The sequence below is a fragment of the Chamaea fasciata genome, unplaced genomic scaffold, assembly GCF_029207755.1.
Source record: "Chamaea fasciata isolate MVZ Bird 193981 ecotype frontalis unplaced genomic scaffold, bChaFas1.0.hap1 SCAF_7, whole genome shotgun sequence".
NCBI classification, from domain to species: domain Eukaryota; kingdom Metazoa; phylum Chordata; class Aves; order Passeriformes; family Sylviidae; genus Chamaea; species Chamaea fasciata.
In genome coordinates, this window is record NW_027094092.1 from 4,270,106 (window position 1) to 4,285,407 (window position 15,302).

At 41.4% G+C, this 15,302-nt stretch overlaps 1 protein-coding gene across 3 annotated transcripts in view; it reads right to left on the reverse strand.

Annotated features, from left to right (window-relative positions):
• The window catches only part of DNAJC24 (DnaJ heat shock protein family (Hsp40) member C24), a 33,483-nt gene that overhangs the window by 1,980 nt on the left and 16,201 nt on the right, over positions 1-15,302 (reverse strand). For all 3 annotated transcript variants that reach the window (XM_066187268.1, XM_066187267.1, XM_066187269.1), the window contains 2 exons: positions 9,117-9,255; positions 44-112 (listed from right to left, as the gene is read on the reverse strand). In XM_066187268.1, coding sequence (XP_066043365.1) covers positions 44-112; positions 9,117-9,255 — 208 coding nt within the window. The remainder of the gene's footprint in view (positions 1-43; positions 113-9,116; positions 9,256-15,302) is intronic.

A 15,302-nucleotide genomic window follows, 5' to 3' on the forward strand; every position in this document is an offset into this window, starting at 1 on the left:
GGACAATGAAAACCAGTAGGAACCAGCAACAAGGCACTCATACCTTCATTCCAGGACATGTCTTCCAGATAAATCTGTGCATGAAGTGGCCATTCTTTTGTCAGGCTATCTTCTGTAAAGCAAACATGACAGATGTTCAGTCTTTTCTGATAAATTAATAGTTTTATATACGTAGCAGTCAATCCGGTCCCTACTAGAGAATCCTACCTAGACCACTGTATCAGTTCAAAATGTAATTCTCTAAAATTTCAGTTTCCATATATCTGCATAGGCTGGAAAATGTCGTCTTGTAGCCAGGAGAAATAAATGGTGACAGTGTATTACTGAATTAAGACCCTGAAACCAGCACTTTCGCACATCCCACTTCAGTGAAATCAGGGGCAAACTTCTGTTTTGATGCTGATGCCTTTTAAAACCTGGCTGTAACTCCAGCTCCACAAGCTGAAATGCTGAAGGTCTGCTAACCTGTCCTTTTCCCAGATTTGTGGGACAGCTGAAGTCCAAAGGGACTCTCAGGATCACCTATCAAAGCCTCCTGCACCCGCAGGGCAGCTGAACAAGCTGAGCAGGATGGGCCATGTCCAGGCACACTTTAAATATCTCCACAAAGGGAGACTTCTCAGTATCTCTCTTCAGCATCTCACAGGCAACCCATTCCTCCTTAGAAAGGAGAAGCCAAAGCAAAACCTTCCAGTCAGCACCAATGGAATGTTGTGTGTGAGAACACCACTGAGATTCCTGCAAAGAAATTAATGCAAAACACTCGTAGGGGAAGACCAGTCCAAGAGCTCTTTTATGATAAAGAGTCTCTGAGCACAGAAAGAAAGTCAAGTTCTGGCCTGTACCTGAGAGATCTGCTGCCATTTGAGCCCCCAGACTCTTGCAACATTGAGTACAGCATGAAATGAAACGTGTGCAACACAACTGACAGCATCAAATGCAAAGTGTTCACTACAAATCGCTGGTTTTTCCATTTATCAGCAACTCATACTTGATGTACAAAGCTCACACCAACTTCTTTAGCTTAATAATGTGAGAGCTTGTCATCAAAGTTACAAGCGAAGCCATAAAAATTAGTATCTAAAAAGTGAAAAAAATTAATGACAAAACCTCCCAGCTGCTGCCTGTCCCCTGAAAGCTCCAACTCCCCAAAAGGTGTACTATGAAGAACAAGAAATGCCCAAAAGCTGAACTACAGAACATACACAGAGATGCCTTGGCTTTGGCAAAACTCAGGACCTCAGTGCCTACGTACAGGTAGGTTGTTCTTGAGGAGGGAAGTGTTCCACCTCTTGGAGTGGTGAATTTTTAAGCTTGTTTATAATTTAGTAGCTTTTGAGAGCTTGGAGGGTTTTCTGCAGCTTTCTTTAAAAAGCTCGCAGTGAAACAATGTCTTATTCCAGAACTGCTTATTGAGCACGTGCTGGAAAAGTCATTGGAAATAATGGCAGGATTGGTACAGCCTCTTTGATGTTACCTTTGCTGAACACCTATTTGGTAATGAACAGGTCAGAACCAAAAGAAAATTAACCCACTCAGACCCGGTGCTTTATTACTCTCAAAAGAAAAGGGAAAAATCAGCAGGAGTGTAATGATGAAAGGAAACAGGAAAACACACCAGTTACATGGAGCAACAGCATTTTCCTTGCACCTGATCAGAACATTAGTTAACTCCGTGAGGTGTCAAAATACAATAAAGGATCAGATGGCCTCATCTCATCCCAAAGAACACCAATGTTACTGGGAGTTTGCTTGGTACAAGCTACAAACTGTAAGGACTGCAATGGTGAATGTCCTGAAAACACCCAAAAGCCAGCCTGAGGCCTTTCCTCCAGCAGGCCTTGCTTGAAGCAGAATCCTCCTTTTCTTTAAGGAAGAAAACAATAAAACACCAGAGCTCAAAATCAAGTTTGTCTACCTACCTGGCTCACCACTGTGATCAACTAAGACAGTACCATAACTGTGAGAACAGTATGAAAATGGGAAGTGCTTCCTATTTCACATGTTTATTTTTAATACTAGGAAGAAAAAAATCACAATTTTCACAAAGGGGAAGGGTCTCAGGTCGTAGAATGAAAAGATTTGCACCTACAGGTAACAAAAAGAGTTACAAAACTTCCAGAGTTTCCTATTTGGAATTAATGAAGCAGGATTTCTCTTGGAACAACTTTTATAGGATTGGTGGAAGAGGTCTGGGTCATACCTTTCTGCTGGGAAGTACAAAAAGGGCAGACGGGCCATGAGCCACCTGAAGAGAACTGGTACGATACAAATTCATGAGGTTACCATACTTCAAGTGAAGTAACTGTGAATCACACAACCACAGCATCATTTATACTGGAAAACACTTTTAAGATTATTGAGTCCAACCATTAAAGTAATGAAGAAGCAGCTGAGGAAAAGTCTGCTCTCTCTTCTATTCCAAACATGGTGTAATACAAAGCCCAGGGAACAGAATTTCAACAAAGCTTTTCTAATTCATCCCTGCAATTGTAATTTTGAGAATAATAATAAAAAAAATCCCAACCAACAGGCAAAACGAATCCTTCTCACAATTCACAAAGATTGTTATTCCCCATCTGATGCTCAGATCCTGAAGGATCAGGCCCAGCATCACCGGGCAAGGGAGGGGATTGTCCTGCTCTGCTCTGAGCTGGGGTGGCCTCACCTCGAGTCCTGAGGCAGTTTTGGGCCCCTCAATATAAAGAAGACATTAGACCATTAGAGAACATCCAAAGGAGGCCACGAGGAAGGTGAAGGGCCTTGAGGGGAAGCCATGTGAGCAGTGGCTGAGGGCACTTGGTCTGTTCAGCCTGGAGGAGACTGAAGGGAAACCTCACTGCAGTTACAAATTCCTCGTGAGGGGAAGAGGAGGGGCAGGCACTGATCTCTGCTCTGTGGTGACAGTGACAGGACTCAAGGGAATGGCCTGAAGCTGAGTCAGGGGAGGTTTAAGCCGGAAATAAGGAAAAGATTCTTCACCCAGAGGGTGGCTGGGCACTGGAACAGGCTCCCCAGGGCAGTGGTCACAGCATCAGCCTGACAGAGCTCAAGAAGTGTTTGGACAATGCTCTCTTGGGGTGTCCTATGCAGGGCATCAGTGATCCTCCTAAGTCCCTTCTAACTCAGTATATTCTATGACTGTGATTCTGTGCAGTCTGAAATCTGGTTATCTCAAAAAATAAAAAATTTCTATTAGTTCTCCTGACTTCACACATAATTCAGCAACAGCTCTTGTCAGGCTGTTTTGCACACTGCATTTATTTGCCTGTCTGGTTGAAGCAGGAGGAACATTTCTCAGAGATGAACAAAGCTATTTTCTAGGTCTCCTACTAAATACTTACCCAGCCTAATACACCTTGAGACAGCAGAAACAGAGGCAGCCACTTAAAAACAGAGGCACGGCCCAGTCTGAGTTTGCAAGCACAACATCCAACCTCAGGGCTCTCACAGCGATTCATTTTCTGGTGCCCTTCCTTATCTCATCTGCATCACTGTTACTACAACCACGGCTCCTTGCTGGTGCTTGTCTAAAGTAAACTGGTGTCCCATTTTCACCCCCTGGCCCAAGGAGAGTGGGAATTTACCAGTGCTGAGTTATGTGGTGGCCTTGCACGTGATGTCTGCTCGGACTGTAAACCTGTGTACAGAGCTGTCATTTCTGAAACTCACCCTGAACGTACAGGGGGAGATGTGAGGACCTGATCGTCCACCAGAACTCGTGAAACAAATTTGAATTCCCAGCAGCACAGCCTGCCTGGCTTTGCCATCTATTGGATTTGTCTGACAACAAGAGGTGAAAGGATTCTGCAGCTCCATTGTCTCAAATGCAGGATCTAAGAAAACACTGGCAGGCTCATCAGAGAGGTTTATGAGCCTGCAATTCAAAGAGATTAAAAGGAAAAATCTACTGAGATTCTTTCAGGCTACAGAACAACATTAAATAACTATTAGCAGCTTGGTTCAGTAAAGCTTTACTAGAGCCCTTGCTGGGTCATTCAGAAATTGTAAAAGAGGAAAGGTATTTAAGCTGCACTTGGAGATACAATAAATATTTCTTGGGCTATTTAAGGCTGAGTTTTAGGGAAAGAGTTGCTAGCAGTAAATGGAAACTCAATCCTTTTAACAGTTTATGGTTATTGTAAAAATAGTCATAATACTTGAAAGATTCTTCTAGCTCCTTATCAGGCATACATACTTAGGATTGATTTTTTTTTCAAACCAAACACAATTAAACTTCAAAATATGTACTGTCAGTCAACTACTGTTCACAGTACCTACTCTGCATAAAAATCACCACAGTACTCACTGGTTGTTTTCACAAGTTAATTTTTTCTAATAGGCTTTTCAGTTTTAAAACAATTACCCAAATTTGAGTCTTTTCAGTTAATTTAAAACAATCCCACTTACTTTAAATTGAAATTTTAACAAAGTCACGTGTTAAGAATTTTCATAACAAAGAGATACGTTTGTTATAAAAATACCAAAACAATCCCACTCCACTTGTTGCAGATGAGATTTAACTCCAGAGAGTTCAAAGGCTTGTGCTCCAGCTGAGGGGCTACAGCCACAAATCCAGGGCTGGAGAAGGAATGTACACTTCTGTCACGTGCAGAGCACAACCTGGCACACTGCAAAACCACTGCTATTGTCAGCAAAGCCTGCCTTAGGGACCAGATATTACAAAAGGAGCTGGTTTAGGCTAAGTACAATTTTTTCTGTTGTGCCTCCACTGCCTGATGGAGAGGAACAAAGGGTATGGAACCAGAGCTATTCTCAGAGGCACAAGCTGGAACTCCGGCAATTCCAGTTAGAGCCTGGAATTCCTCATGCCTAAGAATGGACACAAGGACAAAACAGAAATTATACTGGAATGTTACTCCTGTATGAAAACTGCATCTACAATATTGTTCTAAAAGTGTAGTTTCAAAATTGAAAATCCAAAGGAGGTATGTGCCACGATGTGAAAACTCCTCCCCCCACCCTATAAACCCTTGGAGCCTGAAAGAAAGATGGAGAGGGAGCTTTTACCAGGGCACGTAGCGACAGGACAAGAAAGAACGGAATCAAACTGAAAAACAGCGGGTTTTCATTAGATAGTGGGACAAAATATCTGGATGTGAGGGTGGTGAGGCCCTGGCACAGGCTGCCCAGAGGAGCTGTGGCTGCCCCATCCCTGGAAATGTTCAAGGCCAAGTTGGATGGGGCTCTGAGCAACCTGATCCTGTAGAAAGTGTCCCTGCGCCCATGGTGGAGGGGTGGAACAGCATGGTCTTTAAGGTATTTTCCAACCCAAACCATTTGGTGATTCTACGAGTTATGGACATCTGTGTCCATCCTCATGTGGAAACAGACCATCTTTGACTGAACCTCACTAGAGCCATACATGGAACAGAACCCCTAGATTCTTAAATCTGCCACCCAAAATCATACACAAAGCAACTGGTTTTAGTGTCGATTCCAGTACTAGCTTTGAATTATTTGCTACACTTATCACCAGAAATTATTCTAAGGCACCAGTTCATTGATTTAATTTTGTGACCTTTCTGCTAATCAACCATTACTATTTAAAACATAAAACTGCTCAATAATTAAGACATAAAATGAATTCCTATTATTACCTTGGTAATGTGATTGTTTAGATACAGTTCCCTCGTATATACCAACAAAAATGCAGAAACGTTGCAGGGCTGCTATTCCAAGGGACCTGGATAGGATATAGAGATGGGCTGGCAGGGACATCAGAGAGTTCAACCAAGAAGTGCTCCTTTTGGGATGGAATGACCCAATGCATCAGTACAGGCTGGGAGCCATCTGTGGCAGCAACAGCATGGCCAGCAGGTCAACACAGGGATCATTTCTCTTCTCTCCTCAGCACTAAGGAAATTGCACCCAAAATCCTGTGTCCAGTTTTTGTGTCCCCAGCACAAAGCCCTGACTTACGGGAGCGAGTCCACTGGAGTGCCAGCATGGTCAGGGGCAAGGAGGGTGCACACAAGAAGGAAGAGAAGTGAAAGACACAAGTTGTGAAGTCCTTTTATACAACTTGAGAGAAGAAAAACATGTTTTGGTTGATTTGGGGTTTGGTTGTTGTTCCTTTGGTTGGTTGTTCTACCATGAGGGTGTTCAAACACTGGAACTGCTGCCCAGAGCAGCTCGAGAACCTCCATCCTTGGAGACACCAAAGCTAGGCTGGAGAGGGGCTGAGCAACTATGAGGACTGGCTTTAGGTAGGAGATTGATCTGGATGGCCTGTGAAGGTCTCTTCTAGCCTGTGTGATTCTCTGATTCCATGAGAAGTTTTTCTTCTTTCCAGCTGTGTCACAAAGGCATGAACTTTCAGGGTTCAGATGATTTCTAACGTGAAAAATGTGAAACAGGTTTTACCCACACTAAAACTTTTGGTAATGATTAAGAGTCAAGCTTGATTGTAACTGCATATTCATATTTTTTAGATGAGGTATCAAACAAAGAATGCAAAAATCTAAGAAGAAAATCTATTGACAAAAAAACCCAAGTCGATTCTTCATAGGGAAATTGTTATGCAGATTTTTTTTTCATCCCCCAAATTTTTCACAGGGACTGTTAAGCAAAAGATTCACCATCATAAAAAGGTATTCTTATATGGCAAAACAATGAACTGGAAAAAAATTTCAGAAAACATACAAAAAGGCAGTTCTTACAAGATTTCCAGACCAGAAGAAGCTGGATAAGTATTTGAGCCTAACCTCTGAGCAGTTTGTGGTTTGTCCCTTCCCCTTTAATGCTATGACCTGAAGGCACAAAAAAAATTAGGAGATAATTGGGAAACCTTCAGAGAAAAGCAGTATTAAGATATAAAAGCACATTCACTTGTTATTCTCAACAATTCAAACAAAAAGAAAATTAAAACCATAGAGCCCCACAGCATTTCACTTCCTTGGAACTTCTCTGGCCACTGAATGTTCTGAGCCAAGCAATTAAGATTTAGTTAGTGTAACACAAGAAGGTACATACAAATAAGCAGTCTGTGAAATGGGGAAAAGACTGCAGCGCAAAGGGCTTCCTGCTGATGGGCAGCCACACACACGCACACACACAGAGGCATCCTTCAGATCCTGCTTACTGGCTTTCCTTTCCATCTTACTACTACCTTGCTGTATTATCTCTCTCATCACTATTCCCCTTAGCTGCTGTCTCAATTCCTTTGTTTCTGTGAGCTTTTATGGCAGTGTCTACGAATTTGTCTAGAATCATGACTTCAGAAGCAGCTTGACAGGCATTCAAAGAACCAGAATTTATTTCCCCATCATTTTGCTGCCAGGGAACATGCTGGAAAGAATGCAGCAGCACTGCACATGTGTGTTAGGTGTGGCTCAGTCTGAAACACAGGGGCCCTGGGAATGGCACCCTCTGTGCTAGAGCAGAATGCCCCATCACCATCCCATTACCAAACACCTGCCTAAATAGAGGTACAATCTGATTTCTTTATTTACCAAGTCTTTTACACAGAATCTTGGGCTGGCTTTTTGAAGAACTCATCTGGATGCAAAAGAATCTTGGAAATCACACATGATCTTCAAATTACGGTCGGAAGTAATTTAGAGCAATGTCCTTAAATCCCAAGGGAAAACAAAATCTTGATGTAGCTCTCTACTCCAGTGGATTAACCTGACCCAGACAAAATAGTCTTCATGGTCTGAATTTAAGCTTTAGGTAAAACTCACCAAATATTGAAAAGACTCCCAACTTAATCTCTAGAATTCCCTTTTTCCTCTGCACATACAATTTGTGAAAAGAGAAGGCAAAACCAATATTACAATGGTAAGAGTACAATAGCAGGAGAGCGCAGGGCAGCAGACACTCCTGTTCTGACATGACCTTCAGGCATTTAAAAAATAACTTTGAGATGAAAAATTTATTTAAGTCTCATCTTAATACCGTTTACATTACAAATAGAACAAGATCCAATTTTTTCCATTCGTCTGAAATATTTATTCAACAACTCTGTTTTCACCCCTCCTCCTCTGTTGCCAAAGCCACACAAAGTCTGAAATACAAGGTTATTTAACTGGAGAATTCACCCTGTATCTCCAGCTCTCCACCACCCTCTTTATCCTGTCCTGTGTGCCGCAGCGACTACGCCCTCGTCTCTCCAAGCCGTGGCAGCGGCGGTGGCAGGGGAGTTAAAAATCAGCACAAGGGAGCAAGGTCTGATGGTGTGCCAATGCACAATGGCAGGGAATTCAATAACAAGCTGCACAGACAGCGGGCTTTTATCAGCACATTCCGCAGCGGTGGTGGCTCCACGTCAATGCCGGGCCCGAGTGTGTTACTGCCGAGTGCGACCCAGTGTTCTCCCCACGGGCAAGCCACTATTATTGACTCCCCCCATTAACATGGAGGGTGGATATACATTTATTGAAGGTTCTAATGGAAGGCTGAGGGACTCCTATCCTGAGGCCAGAGCAGAAAGACAGCCTATCACTTCATGTAATGGTAGCCCATGTGTGACAGACCTGACCTACATTTCCCCCCTTTCTTTCTCACAACAGCCTGTCACTGTTTTAAGAAGCTATTTTCTGAGAACTATAAAAAGGAATGCGTGCTAGAGCTGCCTAGTTAATACGTTACACTGAAATATTATTTACAAACCTGCTTTAGGAAGGCTAGTTTATGAATGCTACCCAACACCCACAACGGAAAAGAATGCGTCCTAATGATTCTGGTGATAAATCCATACACAAAGAACACTAGGTGTAGATGGATTAATACTTACATCTAAAGCACTGCAACAAAATGGAGCATAAAACTTAAAATTAAGAACAATTAATGAAGCCACCTTCATAAAATAAAAAGGGCTATGGTCTGCAATTAGTATAAATTTCATAATAATTCAAACTCTCAGGAATAATGCCCCCTAACGTTTTGTTGGAAGTAATTCTGTGTTTTCAGCAGCTAATGTATGTGTAGCACCAGCTATAAATAATGGATCCACGTTTGAAAGTAGGACAAGAGCGAAAGAAACACTCGGTTCAGCACTAAACAGCATTTTAAAATACCATCTAACTACCACTCCCAGCCCCTGCTTATTTAAAGAGCTGCTGCCACTCCAGCACTCCTTGGCAAGAACCTACCACGCTGCTGCAGGTCATACTCTTTTTTTGTCTCCTCGTTCCCTAGAATTTTCCACGCTTGATCAATTTCGATGAACCGCTGCACGCGCTCCTCCACTTCTCCTGCTGGCACATCTGCCTCCTGTTTGTCGGGATGATACTGCCAATCAAAAACAACATTAAAAAAAAAAAGGGCTGGGGGAGTGAGAGTGAGGAGGGTGGGAGAGGAGCAATCAATAATGCACTTGATACTCAGTCAGGAGGACAGAGAAAAGGAGAAGGTCTAAGCTGAGGAACCAAAGGAAGGGAGATGACGATGCCGAGCACGAGAGGAACCTGCCAATTTAATTATCCCACTGGAACGGCAACGGAACCACCAGTGGCACAAGTGTCACCATGCGCACTGACGGCATTTTCTGGATAATTTGCTGATGGAATCACTGGCCTTATGGACAATTTACCTAGAGAGTGACTACCACAAACAGAAATAGGTACATGCAGGGGGCCACGCCACAGGAACAAGACGAGGTGCTGGCAGCTCTCGTGGTACTACACAGAGCTGATTTAAACGTGACCACCAATGTTTAGTTAAAGCTATTACAGGTAAATTGAATGCTGTATTACATGTGCCTAGCTTTTTTATGATTTAAATGGTAAATAAAAGATACATGATCAAATGTAATTTATACTACATGTAATTCTACTTTTGAAAATATGCCTCAACGTCTTTTATTTCTTCCAGTTCAGTGAATCAACAGCCCTTCCAAATACTTAAAGTCATGGATCACTGGCTACAAAATTGTGTCATTTTAGTTAAGAAATGTTTATTCAAGGACATGGTTATTCAAGAAATCCCATGTTAAACAGGCAATAGTAATTAAAACGGTAACACATTTTCTTTCTCATTTGTTCTGAGCAGAGCATTCTGACTTGAGTGGTTCCAGTGTCTACTGAAAAGGAACCCTCAAAGCTCCATCTTCCCGTAGCTTTGATTCATCTCCAGTTTTCTCTTTTTTCTAGTATTTTAAATTGCTCAGCAGACGTGACGGAGCAACAGGAAACACCATTAAAGTTGAGAAAGTTGCAATATAATCAGACCTACCAGCTGATATCTGTGTCACAGACCAAGTTTTCCCTTATCCTGGAGCTTTAACTGCCCTTTATACCAACATCAGCTGGGGTACTGAAACACAGAGCAGATTTTACGAAGTAGAACACCTGTTCTGCAAGTGTTCAAGATTTCTGATTAATGAATCTCTCTGGTTTAGTTTGTAATCCATTTTGGAAAGAAAAGAATGCTAGTAACATGTAGTTGATAAAATCCCAAATGTACAGGAGCACCTCTCCTGGAGTCTATTTGCTCGCTGATGTATCTGTCATTGGCAGTGATGGGTGTTACCCAGACAAATCCCCAGCACAACAGCAGGGATGAGTGAGCAAAACGCTTTGACCTCAGGTTTTTTCACAGGTGTTTTTCCATATACAGGTGGATATACCTCCAAACTCACACACGAGGTCTGTACACAAAATCCTGGTTTTGTTCCACTTGAAGTCCCCTCTGCATTCAAGGCTGAGGACTATCTTACAACGTGCTGAAAATACAGCTGAAGAACAGCTGTGATCCATAAAGACTCATCCCTTGTCTATCTCCTCAACTGAAGATGACAAAATTCTAAGGGCCAAACAAAACCAAAAAATTTTGGTCATTGCATTAAGTCATTGTATTCTATATAGATAACTGCTAGATATTTGGATTGGCCACCAAGACCACACCTTCTCAGATCAGTTTCTTAGAAATACACGGAAACACTACTGACCAACTGCCCAAAGCAGAGCTATGCATACTGGCTTCTCTCCTGCCAAGAATGCTGAGAGAACACTCCCACAAAACTGGTCACACTTTCCCTTTGCTGCATCAAAACCTTGTCTGACTGAAAAATGATTCTGAACTATACTGGAAGGCGATGACAAAATACAGGAAGTCACACATCACAAAAGTACTGTGAAAAAAAAATAATCAATGCAGAAAACACTACTCTGTTCATTTCTTGAATAACGCAGAAAATTAATTATTCTTCAGGTTTATCACATGGCCCTTAACTCCTTTCCTATAGATTTGGAAAATTAGTATCTGTAGCATATGCAAGTTTTATGTTACAAAGACTAACTTGCATCAAGTCCATTGTAGGGGACCTACTCATTAAAAAACATATCTAGATCTAGATCTAGATCTATTTCTCTCCATTTTGGTCTCCATGCCTTCTGCACATATTTGCTCCTTCCTCTCTTGGCCCTTCTCCTCTATTATCACCTAATGCCTTCAGCAAACTACATCTACACCAAGTAAAATCCTCAAGCATCAGCTCTTCTAGTCTATTATTCTCCTTATTCTTTTTTTATTCTAGTGACCCTGTTTCATCTGGATTTATGTACTTATTTTTATGCTCTTATTGACTTATTTTCCTACTCTCTAGCTTGCTAATCAAAATCCAGGAATCTATCTGTAGCACAAATCCACTCTTGATTCAACTGCCCTTCTCCTCCCTCTCCAAGACAGCAAACAAGGTGTCCTCTCTCCAGTTGTTTTAAACACTGTTCAGCCACTCAGACACAGAGGACATTTTACAAGAGTACCAAAGTTCAGAGGGAGCACTCCAACGTCCTCTGTCAATACTTCAGACAGAAACCAGCCATAGTCTTTTTTGGGACCTTCCCTCACTCCTACTTCCCAGATTCTTGTGTCTGATCCTGCTCCCTCTCCAGCATAACCTTCAGAGCAGCTGCCTGAAGAAACAGAACCAGGGGTTTGGTTTTGTTCTGCAGGAGGTGAAATGTGATGGACGTTTGTGATCCTCTCCTCTTTCCCATTCAGCCTTGTTTCTGGGTTAATCTCAGCTGCAGCCTGTCCAGGCCCTGTAATGCAAACAGACAGGCCCTGTTTTCTACTCGACCTCCCTCCTTTGGCTCCAGCTGAACTGCTGCTCGTCTCTCCCTCGTGCACCCACTTGTAAGGTTTGACTCAGAATGCTACAGCCCCCCTGTCTCCTGGAATATCGCTCCTCAGGATCTGTGCAGATGATGTCCATGTCACTCGGACCTTACCCGAGCCCTGCTCTCAGCCCTGTCACTGGATGCATTTAAATCTTCCAGCTGCAGATGTGCAACGGTTTGAGGCAGCAACACTTCATAGAAATAACTTTTTGCTGAGCACTCATCCTGGTAACTGTTCAAAACCAAGTTCTACTAACGTTTTACTATTTTATAGGATTTTATAAAAACAGTAAATGATCCTTTCCCAAGTCCAGCTGAGGGAAGGGAAAATGAAGAAGGTTGGCGATACATGCCCAAACTGATTTGCCTTTTTTATAGCTGTACTAGACGTAACTTGCTGACTCCCTGTGTGGGATTTGTATCACTTTACAGCATATCACGCTTTTCAGTTAGTCTGAATGCTAAAAAATAAGCCAACTGATTTTGGAAATCCGGTAGTTCATCTGATAACATGCATGTGATACTACTGCTCTCTCTCCTGATGTTTATCTTAAATGTCACATTGTCCTAGTATTTCTTGAGGACTCTGGATCTTGGTGTAAGATTAATTCAAAAACCATTTCTAATAGGTTTCACTTTCTTTAGCTTTTGAAATCGTTAAAAAATTTTTTTGGAAAAGCACAAACCTTGAAGTCCACAGCTCACATGAAAAACACACTTTAAGCAGTATCTGTTGGAGACCTGGTGAAATGTTTGGCACTGCAGGGCAACAGGAAAAGCCGACTAACACAAACTTAACCTTGTGCCCTTTTCAATTACAGTATCATTATCATACCTTGATAAAACAACTGCATTCTACTGTGTTATTCTTAATATACATCAGACTATACTTTTCAGCAGGTTGGGTACTATGAGAAACAATGTATCCCCAGGCAAACATACTCTGAAACACAGATATAGGTTCAGTTCACAGTTCTCAGTCTTTTTTCAAGTATTCAAAAAGTTAGAAATTTTTCACAGAGTTGTTTTAGGTAAATTACTTGTATTTCATTGTGCTGATCTATTGCCTTTGATATCTGCTACAGAATAAATAACAAGCAAATAAACAAACCTTTTCTGTCTCAAAAAAAAAAGGTGTTAATATTGCTACAATTGTAGACTATGAAAATGCCCTAAGTTCCAACATCTATTTTATTTATGATATTCTTATTTGTACAGTGTAGCACACAATTAGGTTTGTATGAGGATTTGGAACATGCTGCAGCACATTCAACTGCTACTCTCTGAATTTCTGCCTACTTTATACTCTGTGTTTGGACCCTTCCGCACTTCCAAGAACTGCAAAATCAATCCCTGGACTTTAATCCCTGCTAGCTAAGGTGACCATTTAGTTAACAACTGGTATTGCATCTCAGTAACATCTCAGCAGACCTCAAGAAATCTCACACCACGGGATGAGGAGCTCTCCATCAGAGCTGGCTGAGCTTTGGCTGAGCATCTCCAGCGCCGCAGAAGCCACGCCGAGATCCCCGTCCTCCCAACCCTGCTACCAGCTCCTTAACTTTGGGCAATAAATGTAACAGGGTGACTGGTTTTAATCAAATCAAATTTAGCAAGCAGAGACCCTCTAGTTAAATCAGTGTAATGTACATTTCTTACTGGGGCTCATGAATTAATTTTTCAAAAGACATTTACAGCACCCAGCGAGAATCAGCTGAATGCAGCTCAGTGGGAGGGGAGGGGTGAAGCATTACAGGCCTGAGTTTTACACTGGATTTGTAATCTCCTCTCAAACTGTGGAATACACAACTAAACCACTTAACGTGGCCAAACTTTTATTCACAGCTGCTTTTCCACATGCCAGATTGAAAAGGTTAGTTATTTAGAAAAGGTTTAAAAAGTACTATCCCTTCTCATTTAGTACTTAATTCATTACTGTGGCTATTTTGCCTTGTGTATAAAGGGCATTCACTCCAAAAACAAAAGATACACCACATCCCTAATTCTGCACATCAAACCAAGAGGCTTCATTTTCTAGGAAAACTACTACTGCTTCCAAATTTTTGTTTCACTTACAAAAAAGTGATTTAATCTACTACTGTGTACCTTCACAGATAACCATAAAAAACTCCTCCCTGCTGAAATGACATAGCTTTTAAGTAAGCCACTTAAAATGTAAACTTGCCTTTTTCTGACTGAGGAAACTGAAGAGAAATCAGTTCTAATTTTTTTCCCATGATAAAACTAAGGAGCACTCTTTACTTTCTACAGCTTTGTCTTTCCTACTTTCCAATATCACCTGAGACGATATCCAATATCTACTACCCAATATCATCTGAGACGATTATTTTGGAGAAATAGTTTCAGATTTTTAAATTTTTATCATACTCCATCTAGATTTTTTTCCCCATAAGGGAAACCGTTATTAAGGTTCTAAAATTCAAAAGTAACAACAGGCACAGAACAATGATGAAACCATCAGAGCTCAAAAATTCAAGTTAGATTATTCTGGACTTACTATCATGAGTCATAAAGTAACCATTAAGTGGTGAGCAAAACCAACACTTACAGCACAGTAAATTCCTAAACTATCTGATTTATTAAAGATTTTTAACTCTGAAATCATCTACAGTCTCGTGGAATCACCTTGCTAAATCGAACCGACAAGTTTAGACAAGTCTTGAATTCCTGCTTTATTTCCATAGGGGATGTGTGCCTATATTTGAATGAGGGATGTATTTAAAGCTGGAGATGTGCCCTGAGTAAATGAAGTAGTAGGATTTTACCAGAGGATTACCTAGATGCACCAAGTATTTCTACTTTTGAAAGAACTACATCTAATGACTAAACCTGACCTTTACATAAGAGCAAATGAGAGAATATTAACATCTCAAATTAACTCAATATCTCAGCATCCTTATCCCTTTCTCCATGTTGGGCATACAGTAGTAGTGACAGTATTTTTATAGCTGACATAATTTTATCCATGGAATGCAATGAGAAGCGTGATTTCCACCCAACTATGAATGACCTTTTTTAACAATTTTCACAACCTACACTACAACACCTTCTGGAATGTGCAAAAAGATGCATATTTATATTAAAAAAGAACCAGTGATGAAGGACACTTAGCAATGGTCAGGGAAGAGAAATTCAATCCAAACCTTACAAAGAGAACACGCTTCATATCTGGTGCAGGTACATTTTTGATGAATG